At 38.4% G+C, this 20,449-nt stretch overlaps 3 protein-coding genes across 5 annotated transcripts; all 3 read left to right on the forward strand.

Annotated features, from left to right (window-relative positions):
* Nucleotides 1-1,717: 1,717 nt before the first annotated feature.
* LOC112182354 (amino acid transporter AVT1C) lies at nucleotides 1,718-7,356 on the forward strand. 2 transcript variants are annotated; one of them, XM_024320840.2, is made up of 13 exons: nucleotides 1,718-1,926; nucleotides 2,547-2,765; nucleotides 3,339-3,655; nucleotides 4,547-4,761; nucleotides 4,951-4,974; nucleotides 5,458-5,638; nucleotides 5,718-5,937; nucleotides 6,019-6,154; nucleotides 6,260-6,279; nucleotides 6,511-6,650; nucleotides 6,739-6,782; nucleotides 6,869-6,931; nucleotides 7,072-7,356. In XM_024320840.2, the coding sequence occupies exons 2-13, from the start codon at nucleotides 2,581-2,583 to the stop codon at nucleotides 7,168-7,170; spliced, it is 1,644 nt and encodes a 547-aa protein (XP_024176608.1). In that variant the 5' UTR covers nucleotides 1,718-1,926; nucleotides 2,547-2,580; the 3' UTR covers nucleotides 7,171-7,356. The 2 variants fall into 2 exon arrangements, with proteins under 2 accessions (XP_024176608.1, XP_024176607.1); XM_024320839.2 differs by having other exon boundaries at nucleotides 1,719-1,926; nucleotides 2,544-2,765.
* A 157-nt stretch (nucleotides 7,357-7,513) lies between these two features.
* LOC112195739 (thioredoxin-like 3-2, chloroplastic) lies at nucleotides 7,514-10,741 on the forward strand. 2 transcript variants are annotated; one of them, XM_024335940.2, is made up of 5 exons: nucleotides 7,514-8,411; nucleotides 8,597-8,671; nucleotides 9,279-9,330; nucleotides 9,954-9,971; nucleotides 10,072-10,741. In XM_024335940.2, the coding sequence occupies exons 1-5, from the start codon at nucleotides 8,101-8,103 to the stop codon at nucleotides 10,177-10,179; spliced, it is 564 nt and encodes a 187-aa protein (XP_024191708.1). In that variant the 5' UTR covers nucleotides 7,514-8,100; the 3' UTR covers nucleotides 10,180-10,741. The 2 variants fall into 2 exon arrangements, with proteins under 2 accessions (XP_024191708.1, XP_024191699.1); XM_024335931.2 differs by having other exon boundaries at nucleotides 7,772-8,411; nucleotides 9,264-9,330.
* Nucleotides 10,742-12,573: 1,832 nt separating this feature from the next.
* On the forward strand, nucleotides 12,574-18,651 carry LOC112182358 (pumilio homolog 4). The gene is made up of 12 exons (XM_024320842.2): nucleotides 12,574-12,796; nucleotides 12,971-13,041; nucleotides 13,305-13,986; nucleotides 14,100-14,913; nucleotides 15,033-15,615; nucleotides 15,698-15,839; nucleotides 15,920-16,027; nucleotides 16,494-16,706; nucleotides 16,801-16,911; nucleotides 17,256-17,450; nucleotides 17,833-18,007; nucleotides 18,104-18,651. The coding sequence occupies exons 3-12, from the start codon at nucleotides 13,315-13,317 to the stop codon at nucleotides 18,142-18,144; spliced, it is 3,054 nt and encodes a 1,017-aa protein (XP_024176610.1). The 5' UTR covers nucleotides 12,574-12,796; nucleotides 12,971-13,041; nucleotides 13,305-13,314; the 3' UTR covers nucleotides 18,145-18,651.
* Nucleotides 18,652-20,449: the final 1,798 nt, after the last annotated feature.

Genomic DNA, 20,449 nt, shown 5'->3' on the forward strand with positions numbered 1-20,449 from the left:
CGGTTTCAAATGCCCAATTTACAGGCCAGTTTAGCTTGAGGTCGAGCGTACATGGGGTTGAGGCATAGCTGTCATAGCTTCCGCATTATAAAAGTCTCGGTCCTTTATCTTGTATTCTATTCTCTTGTACACCTGTACATTAGATTGCTCTGATAACCTATGAGATTAATATTTTTAAGTAGTTCATAATTTTTTTGTGATTTGGGAGATGTTGTGTTTTAGGGAGCATGGTGGCTCCGAAAGATTAAGGGTGGATTATTTTAGAAGTGTAAATGTTTTTCTACAGGTTTTGGGTAGTCCACTTTTAGAGGGAGTTCCGCCAAATTTTTGGTAGAATTTCTTCTAAGGTGGGGGCGCCGCAGGGCCACTTTGGATTTCAAGGTGAAATCCGGGGCGGGTCCTGTCACAGATGGATAAATTTACCCGCAACAGAAGCAACGTTGGCAATAGTTTTCCTTTGCTTATATGCTGGTGGCATATTGGTCATGCGAACCCAAAAGAATAGATCCTAATCTCTACAGATTGCAGAGGCGCCACCTATCATATGGCTGAATAACAACCAAAGCACGATTAAAACTCCACGGTCCACTCATTAATACCTTATTCCTATCTCCTCGAAGATCAAAGGAGAAAAGAAAGCGATTCGGAGCTTTTTGCTGAACACTGAAGCCTTTGTTCAGCACCCAAAGACGACGAAAATGCCTACGCAAATTAGCAACAGTTGTTGGCTTTGGAGTCAGAGGCATTGCTAGAAGATATGATTGGGCATTTCGTTGTGCTCCCCCATTTGCCATGGAGGAGATGTCTACAACCTCGTTGGTAGCGATAGCCAATGAGGTAGCAAAATTTTTGGTGACAGAATCAATACCGGACATGGTGAGATCTGGAGGAGGAGATGATGCAGGGATTGAAAATGGTGGAGAAATGACGCCAAAAGGAGGTCGACGTTTGCTTAGGGTTTAGTGCGGCAAAACGAGAGGCCACTAAGGGTTTTTTTTTACTTGCTGTGGGAAATAGGATTTGAACGTATAATCCTGTCATTAACATATCCACTAACATTGAAATATTAAATTCATTCTACTTGGTTAAAAAAGTTTCATCTTTCTCACGCTTAAATCTATAAACACTGTAAAAGAATTACAAATATATCATGATTGATGGATGTGGTGCCTATTCGGCATAAGCATATTCATTTTTACAAAATTAGACAAAATTTGGAAATTATGGACATGACTACACTTTGAAGTAATTAATGTGTAGTATGTGAATTGCTTATGGTCTTGGTCAATCCAATAATGTTATCAATTTGAATATAAATGATGAGTAAAATTATCCTAAATCACAAACACGTGATAGTCTTGAACTACTTAATTCTTCATTTTTTTTTAAAAAAGAAAGAAATTCTTCATTTTCTAAACTTGTTACAGTCTTAGAAATACAGCAAAACGTAATTTCGCTTTCATTTGCGTATTTCCAGACCATAACTATTTAGAATTTTATATAAAAAGAAAGCCAAATCCGCCTGAATTACAGAATTGGCAAACAATCAAAGCTCCAACGGAAAACTTACTATGTAAAAAACCACCAACAAAGCTAATTAGGTAAAAAAGTTATCAGAATTTTCCAAAAGTTACATTCATCTTTGAATTCTCTCACCTTCTCACAAATCCGAGTCACTGCCAGACAGACACAGAAGCGACCTGTCTCTCTCTCTCTCACACTATAAATACAAATATTTCTAAGGGCAGTCAGTGCCTGCATTCCTGCAAAGCAAAGTAGACAGCAATCTTCTGTCTGTGTGTTACCTTTTCCCTCAGTTTCTCATTGCTTCGGATAAAGCCAGTCTTTTTTTTCTTCGCTATTCCCACCCAGTCATTGAATCTCCAGAAAGCAGAAGAATCCAAATCATCGAACAGAGAGAAAAAGGTACGGTACTTTTCATTCTTGGGTTCTCTCTCTTTCTGGCTCTTTATTACATTCAGCTCAATCAGCGTTTTTAAATTCTGTGTCACACTCTAGTTTGGTTTCCGAGAAAACCGAGGACACAAGAGAATGGATTCCGGAGCTTATTCAGGTTTCAATATTTGGCTTGATTTTCGCGGAAGCCAAACAGAGTGTTATTACATGCAGGGAGACCTTTTGACATCTTCAAACTCTCTCTGCTAGAATTTCTGCTAAAGTCGTGTTTCAGTGTGTCTCTAAAAATATGACTATATTCTAATTCCAATCCCCTCAAAAACTGTTTGGTCTTTTCTCTCATGCAATGCATTTTTCACATATTTGGTCTCTCTCTCTCTCTCTCTCTTTGGTGTGATTTTTAGTCTGAGCTGTTAGTGCCATATAAGCTTATATAATTAGCTGGCTATTTGAATAGTTTTCTGTTTTTTTGGTACAATTTTGGGGTCTGTTACTTCCATAAACAAAGCAATGTGTTAAAAGCCTAACTTTGTTTTCAAGTCTGATAATTGACCCTACAAATCTGAAAAAAGCTTTGTATAAATCTTATGAAAGCTGTCATTGATTTTTGTGTGCATGTTTTGAAGAAGGGTAAGTATTTGAGAGGGAGATTTGAATAAGGAGATGAAGAACTCGGTGTCGGATCGCAGTTTTTACATTGACAGTGAAGAAGAAGATGATGAGGAGAAGGACAACAAAAGCATAGAAGACGCGAATGATTCTGATTCTTCGGGTTCGGAAGCCGAGCACCGCCGGCAGCAGCAGATTCAGCCCAGTTCTTACAATACCCAATGGCCTCAGAGTTACAGGTTCTCATCTCTCTGTTCTTTTGCTCTGTTTAGCTCTTTGAAACTTTTTGCTGGTTCTCTAATTGTCCATGATTTTCATTATTACCCTGCTTTTTTTACCACACTGGAGTATTTTTCAGAGACTTTTTGTAGGGATTAGCTGCCAGCTTTCTATGTTTTTGTTTGAATTTGATGATGATGAAGTCTTACTATGAATAGTAATCTTGCATAAAGGTATTAGAGGCAAAATGACAAATTTAGCTAAAATTTCAGTTGGCATCTCTAAGCTTTGGGAGCTGCTTCATTATTTGACTGGCTTTGACATATTGGATCATTGAGGCTAGAGGTAAAAACTTAAAAACTGTAGTTTTTCCTTGGAAAGGGAAAGTGAGATTGGTGACACTTGGGGTATTTTCTTGATGGAAAGGGTGCTAATGACAAGTACTTTTGCTTAATCGCTTTCTTATATAGGGAAAGTAAGATCTGTGAGTCTTGTTGCTTTTGTACAATGATTGGTAACTGTTGGATAAAAGTACTGAATGAGAATTTGTATCTTCAGCTCCAAATACTTACAGTTTTTGATCACTGTTTCAGGCAATCCATTGACCTGTATAGTAGTGTACCATCCCCTGGTATTGGGTTTCTAGGCACTCCTTCACTGTCAAGATTAGGAAGCTCGTTTCTTTCCTCATCACTAACGAGAAGGCACACTCCCGAAACATTACCTTTTTTGACAAAACCTCCGGTACCAACCCTTGCTGAGCAACAACAGCAGAGACAAAGTTCTCATTCTCTACTTCCACCAATTCCTTCAAGGAGGTCTTCAATAAAAAAAGATGATAAATCCAGGATTTCTCATGAACATCATCCAATGCCTCGCCACAGCTCATTCGCACAAGCTGTGGTTAATGGTAAGTATGGCATATGTTATTAGTCATTCCTCACATTTACTGCAATCATTTATCCGTTCATAAAATTCCTTCACTCTCCTTCATTCAAGTCTAATTATTTCTTGGTCATTAATCAAATCTCTTTCTATTACGTAGAAATAGCTTAAAGCGCTTTCCGGGTTACTTCTTACAGAAGCACACGATTACAGTAAGCACAAACCCAAAACATGGACTTCGCAACTAGATACAGCAGCAACTAGCAACCACTAGATAGCTTCATTATATGCCAGCAACTCAATTTCAATGACCACATAGCCAATCATGTGATATTAAATAAACCCAATAGTGGATATTGATTACTTTGTTGCCATCACCCAGATTCACATTCTCAAGATAAAGTCTCTCAAAACCCGCCAAAAGTTCCAAAACCTTTGCATAATTTATTCACCAAACTGAACTTTTTGAGCTTGATCTGATGCTAATGTCCATATACAAGACCTGCACGTAGATGCATCCTAATTAGCTAATGCATACTCCAAGTTCCCAAATTAGTGTGACGTATAAAATATAACAACCAGAAAACTTACTCAAATCTGACAAACGGATTGGTTTACACTTCATATAGATTAATAATATATAATTTGTTTGTAGTGCAGAAAATAGCTCATTGCTTTGTCCATTGCCTATTATTGTCTTCAATTATGGGCATTCAAACAAAGAAGCAAGCCTGTATTTATCATCTTGCATGAGTTTTGTGGTGGCTTAGAACATCATAGCACATGGTGCACATGACAGGAACTAACTTGGAACAAAACTGCATGGTCTGTCCAGTGCCAAATAACTGTTTAACCTTTACGGTTTAAAAGTTACCCTCACTTGATCAGGCTTCACTCATAGATTCTATTGATTCAGGAATCAATGTTCTTTGTGGAGTGGGAATTCTATCAACACCATATGCACTCAAAGAAGGAGGATGGATCGGGCTTTCCATTTTGTTTATTTTTGCAGTGCTGTCGTTCTACACTGGATTGCTTCTGCGTTACTGCTTGGATAGTCAACCTGGGCTTGAGACTTACCCAGACATTGGCCAAGCTGCATTTGGTAAACCTGGCCGAATTGCTATCTCGGTAAGCTGGCTTTTAGTATCCATTACTGCAAAAGTCTTATGTAGTTTGTAGAGCAATGTGCATTTACTGGATGTGTTGTGTTCTTAGACTGTTAATGTAAAGTTCTAAACTATACATTTAACCAAATCAAATTAAGAAGTATATCACAGATTTCAGTGTTTAATTTAAATACTCTTTTTATGCCTGCAGATAGTACTGTACGTTGAATTATATGTAAGTACAGCTGGCTTGACTGAGTGAGTATTTTCCTTACTGCTTTGGCTGAAAAGTGAGTATTGTTTTTCTTTCTTTTAAAATTTACTCATGATTGCAAAAGAAAGAAAGCAATGGGAGATCAAAAAAAGGGATTCCTGTGGAGCCAATCCTTTTATTGCCTGGTGCCACATCTCGATCTGGTTGACTGAGTCTTATCCCCTTTAAAACTCCCTTCCACATTCTGGATCTGGTATTAGTGTTTTTAACTAATCCATCACAGAAATGAGTAAAGTAAAGCCAAGGTGGCTATGGTTGTTCTGTGTCTTGGTGCTTAGTTACCATAGTTTCCAATTTGTCTGTGTAGAAACAATCACCTATTCACCTCATTTAATACTCCTACAAATTTTATGATTTTGAATACAAATCATCTTTTACATGCAGAGTCTTAGTTCACTTTTAATGCACATGGATCACCTATTATGAATTTTTATCTACTTGCAGGCTTGTTGCATAGAATATATAATCTTGGAGGGTGACAACTTGTCTTCGCTATTCCCAAATGCACACCTGAACTTGGGTGGATTTGAGTTAAATGCACACGTTTTGTTTGCAATTTTGACCGCCCTTGCTGTTCTACCTACTGTTTGGCTTCGAGACCTCAGTGTTCTTAGCTATATCTCAGGTGAGTTTTAACAAACCCAATTTGATGTACACTCTGAATCTTTTGCAAAGTTCTGACATTATGCTTCTTTTGGTTCCAGCTGGTGGAGTTATTGCGTCGATCTTGGTAGTGCTTTGCTTGTTTTGGGTTGGTCTAGTAGATGGTGTTGGCTTTGAGAGCAAAGGGACTCCACTGAACCTCGCAACTCTTCCTGTTGCTATGGGTCTCTATGGTTACTGCTACTCAGGACACGCTGTATTCCCAAACATATATACTTCATTGGAAAAACCAAACCAATACCCTGCAATTCTCTTAACATGGTAAATTAGCAAATTCACCTTTGGCAATTTTTCTCGTCATTCCATCATTTTATTTTAATTGATCTATTATTTTCCATGTAGCTTTTGCATATGTACTTTCATGTATGCTGGAGTTGCTGTCATGGGTTACACAATGTTTGGAGAAGCAACATTGTCACAGTTCACTCTCAACATGCCTCACAATTTGGTTGCCTCAAAGATCGCTGTGTGGACTACGGTATATGCTAATAAAATTTTCTTGCTGTGGATGTTCTTTCTGTGTGTTTCGAGAGGAAATGTAGTGGTTGCTAACATAAAATCTGTTCTTCATGTGCTTTTGCAGGTAGTCAACCCATTTACCAAATATCCTTTGTTGCAATTTACGCAGATATTGTATGATAACTGATGCACCAGCACGCACACACAGACACGCACATATAACTCTGCAGTTGATCATTCAACTGGAGTGCAATATCAGGAAAAAAAAAAAAGCGATCCTTCAGCTTTTCTGAAATTGAACTACATCGCATAGACACAAATAAAAAAGGAAAAGATAGCAAAAAACTATATACGTCTCTCCTTAATTAGAACCACATATGCATTAACTATATCTCCCGTGGCAATGAGTCTGGAGGAGCTGGTACCATCAGACAAATCTCGCATGTACTCTATCTTTATTAGAACAGGGCTGGTGCTCTCTACCCTGGTGGTCGGTCTTTGTGTACCTTTCTTTGGTAAATCTCCCTTGAACATTCTTCATTGGCCTTGCTATTCCATTAGTACAATAGTTTTTACCTCTTCGATTATTTGAACTTGTCGCAGGTCTCATGATGTCATTGATCGGATCTTTATTCACAATGCTTGTAGTAAGTTGATTTCTGTTTGCAATCTAACCACTTTGTCTCTTCTAGTGGCAGCAACTCTTTTTACTAACCAAATATTTTTACTGCAGGCCTTGATACTTCCTTGTGCTTGTTATCTGAGTATCCTCAAGGGACGAGTAACTCGTTTTCAGGTAAATGTGTCACACTTGACAGACAAGAAACACAAACGCAAGTGCTTTCATGTCATCATAATCTTTTTACCTCCTGTTGATTTTATATACTCTGCTTGCTTCACTGGTTTTTAATAAGCTTCTGTTTTTCCAATTTGCAGATGATACTTTGTATTATAATTATTACAGTAGGTGTCGTAGCATCTGGTTTCGGAACATATTCAGCTGTAACTAAAATCGTAGAGAATTTGAGCAGCTGAAGTTTTTGGGGATTTACTTTTCTGGAACAGTGAGAGACACCATGATTCTGTAATCTAGATTCGTTAAGAGTATTGTATAATCTCATGGTGTTCATTTGCAATTTTGAGTTACATCTAAGTTATGTATCCCCCGTCCCTGCTACTTTAATTGTTTCCATAATTTGCAGTAATACATTTTGGTATTCATCGTTAAATAAGTTGGTACCACCATTTGACTGGTGGTATAATACAATTCATCCGTGATCCCTCGTATACTTCAGTGAAGATAACTGTAACGATTTTAGGGTTTGGCAAGAGCCCTACGCCTAGAAAGGGAAGAGGGACTGAGGGAGGACAAGATTTGAAGTCGGATTGGTTAATACTCCATCGACAGTGTTACCCTAGTTGCCGCTTGCCCGTGCAATCGTGACCATTTTCCAAGCGATAAATATTTAAATTAATGTACTAAGAGTCGCTATGCGGTAGGTGGACGATAAAGAGGAGCATGATCGGAAATCTCCACCCGTACGACTAACATCAGAGCAAGCAAATCTCATTCCCTAAATATCATGATGTGCTAAAAAAAAATTTCGTTTTCCAACGATAGGTGCGGATAAACTCATTTTTGTGCAAAAACGAAATACAAAGAAGAGACGCCGTTACTTCAACGACGGAAAAAAAAGAAAAAAGAAAAAAAAAAGGCGCGATAACGAAGTAACGAACTGCTGTCCGACGTGGCAGATGCGCGCGCTTAGCCCATTTTGACTGCGCCGGCCTGTTCCTTTGATCCGACGGTCAACGCGAGTCCCCAGTCCGTTAGGTTAGTTAGGTCACGCGGGTCCCACCTAACTCTCCGTCACCATCCTAAACCCTCGACCTTTCTTTTTGCAGCAAATAACGGAGAGTCCCAAAAAAAAAAAAAAAAAACCTCTCTCTGTTTCTCCGGTCGACATGTCCGTAGTTCCGACGTATCCTACTCTCAGGTACCTGAGAACCAGGACCGCACGTGACTCCCCAACCTTCAGTTCTTCGCTCAACAAAGTTTCAATCTTGGGATTCAGGGCGCCAAATTCGCTGGTGCTGTCCCGTAAATTCGATGAAATCCGGGGGCCGATGATAAGGGCTTTGAGCCCAGAAGGGTCGTTGCGAGAGCTCGATGATTCGCCGGTCTCCGTGGAGCACGCGCCCATTTGCAGCGAGGCCCAGTTCGATCGGGTCGTCGCCGAGGCCCAACAGCTCCAGCAATCGTTCGTCGTCGTTTGGTGCGTTTCTGGGTCTTAATGGGTTTGATTACGTTCAAAGTTGCAGGCTTTTGGGGTTTTTGGTTATTCTGTGTGGAATGTAATGTTTAATGCTCTCATTTACAATCAGTATTCTGGTTAGTTTGATTTGTTGGTGATGTGGGATATAGCAATGTGTTAATGAAATGGGGTTTATGTATGTGTAGGATGGCAAGCTGGTGCAGGAAGTGCATATATTTGAAACCAAAGTTGGAGAAGTTGGCAGCCGAGTACTATCCAAGGTAGCTTGACACTGTGGAGTTACTGAACTTTTAATAATGTTAAAAACAATGTCAGATTATTGATATTTCGCTGTATTGAAGCTGTTCTACTTTGTGAGTTCTATCTTTGTATGCATTAAAAGTAGGTTTTCATTAACTAAATTCTTTTAGTTTGTCAAAACATTGATGATCCTTTGTTGGGGAGCTTAAGATGAAGCTTGAAACTCTAGTAAGATGCTTGCCCTGATGATATCCAGCCTTGTTGTTTCCAGAAAGACCAGAGCCATCATTTTTGGTACTGTCTTTGTGATGATCTCCTGGTCTGGTTTCCATATACAGTCTATAAAAGTGATTCGGACTTTTCATTGTATTTGGTACAACTAGATATATCTAGTTAATACCAGAAAAAAAACACAAATGCAATAAGCATTCCCTTCTATACTTTTTTTTGTTGAATCCGCGTTCCTCTTCTGTACCTTCCATATTTTTGTGCACGTGCATGTTATTTATCTATACATGTATTAATGAATGCATGTACTGTGATAAGAGTATGGTATTGTACTTGCTGTCTTGCAACCAAATCTAAATTTAAATCTAAATTGAATTTCTGTAGATTGCTGTTCTACAGTGTTGATGTCAATTCAGTTCCACACAAGCTTGTTGCTCGCGCTGAAGTCACTGTAAGTTTTCATCACACTTGGAATAGGTTTTATATGTATTTATTCTTCATGTTTTACTATATATGAGATATAAATGATTCCAGATAACAAATGTGTTTCCTCATGTAATCATTCTCTTATACAACTATTTGGAGAAACAATAACAGGCTTAGAACATATGCTATTCTAAATTGAGTTTGTATCGTGGATAGGAACCTAAGCCAGATATTACTTATGCTTTTGAGGATGCTAATAGCAACTAAGTTACTTTGTGAGGTTTGAGTATTTAAAAGGTCTGCTCGTTAGTGTGTCTTGTCTTTGAATTGATTGATGTATTGATGTGATGTTATGTCTATAAACTCATGTGAAAAGCTATATTAGTTTTGAATGCTATGTCAACTTTACAAGATTAAGTCACATGTATCTTTTACTTTCCATTTTAAAGCCATCTTTTTTCGAGCATCAATGCATGATGGGGTTCCGAATTCTGTATTTCTGTGATAATAATACAACCATGGGAGTTATTTAAACTTTGTCCATCCTATTACTTTGCCTTGCTTCTACCATATGAATGAGCAGAATGTTGACTAACGGTTATGTCCTTTCTGTGCATCTTTACATGGTGGGCTTTCATATCTATGCAGAAAATGCCTACTATACAGGTAAATTGCACACGGATAAGTTATCTTTGAGGAACTCGTACTGTTTCTACTCCCATTTCCAATTTCCTTCTCCTTATTAATGAGAATAATTATGTTGCAGCTCTGGAAAGATGGCAAGAAATCAGCTGAGGTAATTGGTGGTCATGGCAAAGCATATTTAGTGATTAATGAAGTTCGTGCAATGATTGAAACAGACGATAGCACATAAGGTTTAGTATCATAGGCAATCTCAAATACACATTTCATTTCCTCCAGTATCATGGGCAATCTCAAATACACGTTTCTTTTCCTTCTACACACATGAAAATCAAATTTGTAAATTTTTCCAGAAATTTACCAGTTTAGGGAAGCTCTCACATACGGTTTTGTCAAGTTCCTGCTTTCTGCAGTTTGCTATAAGCAGTCTCCTTGGCTTAGCTAGATATGAAATCCCTATTAGCTGCGTAACCATGATTTTTCCCTTATTATACGTGTGGCAGCCTTTCTTTGCGAGTATAGTGTTAATATTCGTGTTAAATTTAAATGGCTGATAGACTAGCAAACGCAGTTTACCTTTTTAAGAGTTTTGAGAGATAAAGTATAGAGTTGAGAGTAGAAAGCCTTCTTTTCTGGTCAACCATGTGCGGAAAGCTCCCACTATTGCATCGATCCTACCCTTAAAATTTGAGGTCTGAACTCATCCATTGTTAAAAATGTAGTAGCAGAGTTGGGGTGGCTTTTCATGTTACATTGGTATGGCAGTAAATGAATGATATACATGGTTTTGTCTTCATTTTTTTTCTTCCTTGGATTGAATGGCCCGAGACGATCACTACCTTATTCCTCCATTTCTAAGGCATTTATACATTTTCTGCCTTGGTATTATCTGATTAGAATGAAGACTCATTTTATTCGATTAACATCGTCTTCTCATTTTCTGTTGATGTGGAGTTTATGTTTAAAACCATGTCATTTCAAGCTTCTCTCCGATTCTATCTCCGTTCTATATAAATCCTAAATACTAACCTTATACTCTAAAAAATGCTTGAATATGAATTCCTCAGTGATGTCAATTTAGATATAAGCCCAATATCAATCCAATTTCGTTTGTGATGGATGCCTGCCAATGGAGTAAGAATTTGAGCTGTTTCTATAGTAGATGAGTGCATCCCGTACGTGTCTGCAGATGCAATGCAAAGTCTGTGTTTTATTGGGAGTAGTTAGAGATCGATTAAATGAAGGCATTAAAATCGGTAACAACTGCAGCTAAATCATGACAAGGCTGATATTTTTAACAACTTCTTCTATTTCTAAGCAATCAGCAACTTCTTCGACAACACACACTACTTAAAAGTTATAACTGAGGCAACATCGTGGACGTAGGATCTAAGCTTAGTATCTGATGTTGTTCTAAAGCTGAGTCTTATCTTGGTGTAGTTGTCTGGTAACACGAACTCTGAACTTTGAACATAAACACGGGAAACAATTGTATCAAGCATGAATTCTTTGTTAGTGGTAGACTATCTCCGTAAAGCTAGAGGTCGGTTAACTCCATGCCGTTATAATTTTTCCACCGGCGTAAAAAGTAGTTTACTACTTTAAGGAACGGGCGGAGCTAGTCTACCATCTTGGAAATCTAGACCCTGTGAAACATAATCAGAAGAACCTGATGGATTGGTAGATCCACCTTTCCTTGAAGCCAAAGCTGCCTATAGATTTTTCCTTCAGATTATCGTGCCGACATCAAAATGGCTTACAAGCTTGGACGGTTGAGCACGGCAGAAAAACTCGCCATAATTAGTTGAACTGTTTATTTGGTTCATCATTATGTGAGTTTAGGGACCCATATATAGATAATGCCAAACTTTTCATCCCAATAAATACCTACAAAAATCATGTAGGTCGCTAGATAAGCAAAAATATCTTACAAACCTGGAGTTTGGCTATGGAGCTCAAATATCTTCAGATGATGTCGTTGGGATATATATACTAGCTAGTCAAATTGATTGAAACTATATATGTGAACGATCTCATTTCTAGTGTATGTATTGAGGAAGTTTTTGGATCAAAATCCATATTAGACTTAATCAAAACATTGTGTTCGTATATTTATTTGTTACTGAGTTCAGTTCTCCCATCTATTTATGATAATAAGTTGGAACTCTAATAAGTTAATAACATATTAACTTATTAGATCCTAGGGGATAAATCCTGAACCATCTGTAATCGAATGTTTTCTGTTATAATTCACTCATTGCTATCAATCCATAGTGCATGGATGCCCTGATCTAACTAACCCTCACGGCTAAAGGGCGCTGTGCACAATCACGTATCTTATTCCGTTACAAGCCTTCGCGATTTAATCTTCCCGATATGATCACCTTCGTATCTTTATTTATTTACAAGTCCACGCTACAAAATCACAAAATCGAACATATATGATCTCATCATATTAGCATTCCTTTTAGAACACAAATAATAATAACTTTGCTACAACTCCCATGCAACGTACCCCTTCCCTCCCCCCTCCCATCATCGTCGATTCCCGATCAGGCGGCTCACATTCCCTCCCTTTCCTACCTCGTCCCCACCGAAAACATTTAAAAGCGGCCGTTTCGAAGAATAGCATCAGCCCCACGCGATCTATAATCATCCCCCCAACCTTCTTCTTCTTCCTCCCTTAAGGCTTTAGCTCCCCTCTTTTCCCTCTGTAAAATTAACCCTTTCCCTCCCTATATTTTCGATTGCAGAAAAGCTTTCAAAAGCTTTTCTTTTCACACATACATACATAAATACGTATTCTTTTGATTCTACATACACACACGAATTGAAGCTCGTTCCACGACGTAAGTTTTTCTCCGACGACAATGGAGTTTGATCCTTTCCCTCAGTACCCATTTCTTTCCTATTCGTGAATATTACGATAGAGTTTCAATTTTTTTTTTTTTTTTTTGCAATCATTGTGTGCTGTACGGCTTCCCTGATTTTTGGTGTGTTTCTATATATATTTGATGATGCAGCTAGCAGAGGAGGATCTGATTTTTCATTTTGTTGTTATTGATCGATGTGAGGATTTCTCCCCACTCTAAAGGTACGTAATTTATGGCTCCAATTCTTTTAAATTGTATTGAAAATTAGATTCTATACAGAAGCTATTACCACGGTGTGAAATAATTTCATGATTTTTTGGGTCATTCTGTAGCCAAAATTGGAAATTTTTATGTTTGTTATTGCGGATTGTCATTTTCTTGAAACTGAGAGTAGTTAAGAATTTGAATTGGTTATCAGTTTCGGCCTTTTTCAGTTGAAATTTTTATGTTCTGTTAATTTTTCCCCCTTTTTTTGATGGATTAGAGTTTTGGAGATGGCTAGTGGGGGAAAGATAGATATGCTATCAACGCTAGATAATAATGTGCGAGGTTCAAATGGGAATTTAGAAGATGCTTTGCAGAGTGAGCTTGAGCTGATTCTAAGGGAGCAGCGCAATCAGCACGCCATTAATCGGGATAGGGAAATGAATATGTATAGGAGTGGCAGTGCACCGCCAACTGTGGAAGGATCGCTGAGTGCTGTGGGTAGTCTGTTTAGGAATTCTGATTTTAGGGATAGGGACATGAGAAGTAGGGTTAGTACTAACAATGGGGGTTTGTCTGAAGATGAGATTCGCTCACATCCTGCTTACCTTTCGTACTATTATTCACATGACAATATCAACCCAAGATTGCCTCCCCCGTTGTTGTCAAGAGAGGATTGGCGTGTTGCGCAGAGGTTTCAGAGTGGGTCTTCTTTTGAAGGTGCTGGAGATTGGAGGAAGAACAATTTAGTTGGCGATGGTGATAAGTCGTTGTTTTCAATGCAGCTCGGGCTTTCTGCACAGAAGGCAGATAATGACTTGATCAAATTTAGAAATGCCAATGGGAGTAGTATGCATAGACAGACGTCATCCGAGTGGCTTGACAGAAATTCGAATAGTTTGACTGGATTCCCTACAAATGGACTTGGTGCAAGGAGGAAGAGTTTTGCTGACATTCTACAGGTAATCGTGTAGGAAAGTTTGGGATGCACAACTATTGTGATGAAGTGCTTGGCCGTTTTATTTTGCTTTTTATTTTGGTGTCCTATTACATTGATAAATGGCATGTGCTGCAGGAAGGAAATGATCATCCAGCTTCCTTGTCAGGCCCTCTGTCAAGGCCATCAAGCCGTAATGCTTTTGGTGATGTCATGAATTCAACCGGCATGGCTGATCCACATCCAGTAGGGTTGTGTAATGGAGTGGATTCCATAGAGGGGTTGCACACCGGAGCAGCTCCACGTGGCTTGATAGGAATGCAGAGCCATGGTACCCCAGTTTCTCATTCATTTGCATCTGCTGGAGGTCCTTCTTTGTCAAGAAGCAGAACCCCTGAACCACAATTATTTGGAAGTTCTGGTCTTCCTCCTGTGGGAAGAGCGTTTCCTAATGTTGCTGGTGCAGATATCCAAAATGATAGTTTGCCTGCCATGACTGAGTTGCCCAATATGACAACAAATTTATCTGGCTTAAGCCTCTCAAAAGTTAGATCTGCAGATGAAGATAGTCGTCTTCAGTCTCAGCTTCGTATGGACCTTCATAATCAGTGTGATTTTCTGTTCAACACACCAAACAGTCAGAATCAGAGGCTGCAGCAGCAACTGATAGAGAAGTCAAATGCTGAAAACTTTTCCCTTTCTACAAATTATGCTCATTTGGCAAATAAAAATGGGATTCTAACAAACCGTAATGCATCAAATGGGCATGTTCATTTTCCTAGAAGAACTTCTTCTCCCAGTCTTTACTCAAACGGGAGTTCTTCAGGACTTGGAACTTTGGAAGGGTTGAGTGCTCATTACCTGGATGCAAATACCCCAGGAATCGACTTTGATGGTCATGCTGCCGGGGCATATCCTGTAAATCAGAAGTTGAACAATCATCTCAATGCAGGTAATTGTTGTTGTTTCTGAAAATTTTTCTGCATTCCATATAAAATAGCATCCTAGAACCTTAGTTGAATAGTTGGTTACCCCATCAATCTCTTTTTAATTTATTTTTGGGTGCAGCAGGTTTTACTGGTAGTGGTGACGGACAAAGTATCAACAGATTAGGGAACAAAGTAGGGCCTGGCCTTCATTCTTCGTTTGTGGACCCATCATATATTCAGTTAATGCAAAGAACTGATTATGCAGCACATGCTCTGGCTAGTCCAAGTGGTTATTCTCTGGGTAAAAATAACTTTGGCAATTTGCATGGAGACTTAGAGGGGCTTCAGAAAGCATACCTCGAGGCAATACTTGCTCAAAGGAACCAACAGTACGAGTTGTCCCTTTTAAGTCAATCTGGGGGGTTTGATCATGGTTATTTTGGGAATCCATCTTATGGCCTTGGGATGACATATCCAGGAATCTCAGTGGCAAACTCTGTTCTTCCTTCTGTTGGATCCGGAAGTTCAATGTTTCAGAATGAGAAGATTTCCCGCTTTAATTCGGTGATGAGAAGTTCAGTGGGAGGTTCAGTCAGCACCTGGCACTCAGATGCTGGAAATGACTTAGAAGGAAGACATGCATCATCATTATTAGATGAGTTCAAGAACAACAAGAATAAGTCTTTTGAACTTGCAGATATTGTTGATCACGTAGTTGAATTCAGGTATGTATAGTCTTTCATTGTGTATTATTCTTAGTGTGCTTTGGCTGGGATTCTTACTTCCTATATTGTGTTCTAAATGCAGTACCGATCAGTATGGAAGTCGCTTTATCCAGCAGAAACTCGAAACTGCCACTGTAGAAGAAAAAATGAAAATATTCCCTGAGATTATTCCTCATGCTCGCACCTTGATGACTGATGTTTTTGGAAATTATGTCATACAGAAAGTATAAACCTTGTATTTCAAAAGTTCAAGATGCCTTCCTTGCATTCTATAATTATTAATATCTTTCTGTGTGAATTGCAGTTCTTTGAGCATGGTACAGAAAGCCAAAGAAACGAATTGACGAACCAACTTACTGGCCATGTTTTGCCTCTCAGTCTGCAAATGTATGGTTGTAGAGTGATTCAGAAGGTGATCTCTTGATCCTCAATTCTTGGTTTTATTCCAATTTATATCTACATAATGCCTTTCTAGCTAGGCGTTGGCTTTACACCTTTGATCTGTCTCAGATTTTGCATAGCTTTGATAATGTATTGTCGTAACGTATGTTATTCATCTCATTGCTTCATTGTCATGTGCAAATGGTATCATGTTATGTGTATCTTGCTTGCAAAATAAAAAGATGAATGCAAGTTTATGGAAAAGTGGAGTTGGTTTATATAAAAACCTTCTACATGTTATGTGTATGAACAATATGCTTGTTCCTTATATGACTGTCATTATGACTAATGACCATGTCTTGTTGTGCTCCCCACTGATGGAAAAGGCACTTTGGTTCTTTGAGAAAAACAAAGACCCAATCATCATTTTGTTTAAGAAATGTTTCAGTATGATATGAGAGGCATCATATTGGGAGACTAATGCGGTTTGCCAATAGGCCTTGGAAGTGGTTGACAAGGATCATCAGGCTCAAATGGTGTCAGAACTCGATGGTTCAGTCATGAAATGTGTCCGGGATCAAAATGGGAATCATGTCATTCAGAAGAGTATAGAGTGTATCCCTCAAGATCAAATTCAGTTCATCATTTCATCCTTCTATGGGCAAGTTGTCACACTGTCCACCCATCCTTATGGCTGCCGTGTCATACAGGTTAGTTGTTCACTTGTTTGCATTCTTGTTCATTTAATAGGGAGTATAATTTTATTTCACTATTTACTAGTGTAATCTATTTGGATGCCTATAGAGGGTTCTGGAACATTGTGATGACTCAAAGACGCAAGAAATTATCATGGATGAAGTCATGCAATCTGTATGCATTCTGGCACAGGATCAGTATGGGAATTATGTTATTCAGGTATTCAAAACTATTGGATCTTGGTATGCATGTGGTTGAGCTACAAGGTTTTCTTTTTTTTAGATACATTTGGATTTGTTTCTAACTCTTTGTTTGTATCTTGTTAAGTCATCTAAGTTCCAGATGAAAGTGTATATGACATGTCGCTTTTGTTATTTGGTTGAGAGTTTTATGACCATTGACACATAAGCTGGATGCTGCCCTACTTGATTTTATTTTTTCTTTGATTATTTACATGTGTGAAAGCCAATACTATCTATGATATGTCTCTGACTTGTTTTGAAAACCTATACTTTGTGTAACACTATCATCTGTGTGTACCTGATATAAACCTCTCTTTGTAGCATGTCCTTGAACATGGTAAACCACATGAACGGTCTGCAATTATTCACAAGCTTGCTGGGCAAATTGTAAAGATGAGTCAGCAGAAGTTTGCTTCTAATGTTGTGGAAAAGTGCTTGACTTTTGGGAGTCCTGAGGAACGCCAGTTGTTGGTGAAAGAGATGCTTGGTTCCACTGATGAAAATGAGCCGTTGCAGGTCTGTGCTATGATTAATTGTGTTAAATGTAAATTTTTATTTTTGTTTTCTTTTTCTGCAGAAGATAAGTCATTTTATTAGAAATGGACAATGATTTGGAAATCAACCAGTTAGATATTAGGCATAATTGTATCAACCTGTTTTACTCGGTTAGTAAAATTTCCTTATGAAAGAATGATTAACTAACAGTTTTTGTTTATGTCATCAAGCCTAATCAGATTTCTAGCCCAACTTTGCATATAACAGGATTACTGAAAATTTTTGGTCGAAAAAAACAATGAGATAAGAGTTCTTGAATTGCGTCAACATGCCTAACCAGAGTCTTGGAGTCTAATCCTTGCATGTCATATAGGTACATCTAACCATACTATAATATATGCAGGCCATGATGAAAGATCCATTTGGAAACTACGTCGTGCAGAAGGTTCTGGAGACCTGTGATGATCAGAGTCTTGAGTTGATTGTTTCTCGCATTAAGGTTCATTTGACTGCCTTGAAGAAGTACACCTATGGTAAACATATTGTTTCCCGTGTTGAGAAACTCATCACAACTGGAGGTGAGGAACCCTTATTTTCATTTTTCATTTTCTGTGTTACAGATTTGCAAAGTTTAACAACCACGCTAACAATTTTTTGATCCACATCATCTGCAGAAAGGCGCATAGGATTGTCATCCTCAGTTTCTTCTTCCTGAGGTATCCAATTTTGGAGCAAGGCAGGCATTTTTCATCTAGCCACCATCAATAAGTATGCACCTTTTGTACAGCTAACGTGGACAGTGACCATAGCAAGTTTGCCGTGTCGATCTCAATAATACAAAGAGAAATTATTGTTGTAAATAAGCATGAAATCCAGAGTCCCCTGCCATATGTCAATTTTGCGTATTCTCCTTCTATTGTATAGTTTTAGCAAAGCTGATTTTAATCTGACCATGAAGACATCACATGGAGGATCGTTCTAGGCTGTCTGGAGAAGGAAGGTCAAGTTAGTATTGAAGACTGTTTTTGGGCTTTGGGAGTGCATGTCTATATAACAATTTTAAAGTGTAAATGGTAAACTGCAGTTCGAATTTGAAAGAGGGGGTAAATAATAGGGGAGTGTTCATGTATAGTAGGGTCTTCAACTTTAAGAACGAAATATAGTGTAAATATACTTCAATTTTCTCGTCTAGATATATTTTTCTAGTCTTTTTGAAGTATGAGGAAATTTTGATTCAATCAGGAAGCTTATAAACAGTTGCATGTACCTTTTTTTTTTTTTTTTAGAAGAACAGTTGCATGTACTTAGATGAGCTTGTACTTGCCGAATCATTTAGCTTGACAAACACTAACTAATCCATAACCAAGATCAAAAGGAGGAACTTCCCAACTTTGTCTCACCAGTTAGGTCAGAGCTGTTCTAATCGTAGTTGCATCCAAAGCAATGTAATCGTCTCCGCCATCATTTGCATTGTCTGTGCTCACTGCTATGCATTATATGAACCATCTTCAGAATGGGTGAAGAGCAATTTGATTCTTGAGGTTGATGAGAAATATTTGGTCATAGCATAGCAGTGATCTCATTGCCGCGCATAGAGTTGATGAGTTCATCCAAATGTCAGTGTAATAGTAATGATGTTTTTTGAAACCTAAAAATGAACTGTGTTGCTTTGAAACTTTGCAGGTTCTTTTGTATTCCGAAACAAATTTGTTAGTACTATTCATTGCTTGAATGAATGGTTTGGTTAATCTGAAGATGCTCAGTGTTTATGGATGATTTGATAACCACTAACTAGGAATGAGATTTCAGAGGAGCTCAGTAAAAAGCAAATCTGTATATAACACAAAAGGAGAAGGCAACAGAAATAACAATAATATTACACAAGTGAAAGTGATCAAAAGACTACAACAGGATGCATCTAGAATCGATGCTTGAAAATAAAGAATTTCCCAAGACAACGTGTAGTGCATGGACTAGCTCAATCCTGTAACAGTAGACACTTTAAATTGTTTGCTTTAAGAAGGCCGAGATTGGCCGGATTGACCCTATTGTGTTGATCAAGGGGTGCAGGGAGCTTAAGGTTTTGGATGTTAGGGACCCTGCGGGTTTTACTGAGGGTGATATGGAAGTAGTAGAGCTTGGTTCTCACATTGGAGTTTATGATGGAAGGTTCGAGACAATTCAGGAGACGGAAATGGATTGAGATTGCTGGGGTTGTTCAGGTTGATGGGGACTAATTGGGTTATAGCATAGTAGTTTTTATTTCTGCGTAGACAGTAGACTTGAGCCAATATGAGATTGTTGGGGTTCTTGAGGTTGATGAGGACTAATGGAGTTGGCTCATAGCTTAGCAATTGGTTCATTCTGTTCATGAACTTGTCTATTATGAATGTATTTGTGCATGGATTTGAGGCTAACTTGAGTGTACTGGAAATGATGTAGTTTGACAATGAACTTTTATTTTGAAACTTTGCGAGTCTTTTAGTTTTCCTAAAGTTTGTAGCTGATTCTTAGTTTGTTAGCACTCATCATTGCTTGAATGATTGAATTTGAGAGGAGCTTATCGAAACAGATATAGAATCGTATATTTATTAACAGGGTAGAATACAACAGAATGACAATAGTATTACACAAGCGAAACTGATCCGAAGACTAAAACATAATGCATCTATGATGGATGCAAGAAAAGAAAGAATTCCACAAGATAAACAAACGTGTATAAAGTATAGACTCGATCAATATATCCTGTTACAGTGTCTACTCGCATGCAGAACCACTGCAGGTTCGGTGATTTCCAAGGATGAGTGTTTAATTCGATGGAGGAGGTGAGAAAAAAGGAATTGATGGAATTGTGGTTGGAATGTTGGGAAGTGAAGGGATTGTAGTGGGGAAGGTGGGGAATGTAGTGGCCGGAAGTGGAGGTAGAGTGAACTTGGGAGCAGTGGGAAGGTTTGGCAATGTTGGATTAGGTAGAGATGGGATTTGGGTGCTTGGCAGAGGTGGGATTTGTGTTGTGGGTT

This window comes from Rosa chinensis, chromosome 1 (assembly GCF_002994745.2).
Source record: "Rosa chinensis cultivar Old Blush chromosome 1, RchiOBHm-V2, whole genome shotgun sequence".
Lineage (NCBI taxonomy): Eukaryota > Viridiplantae > Streptophyta > Magnoliopsida > Rosales > Rosaceae > Rosa > Rosa chinensis.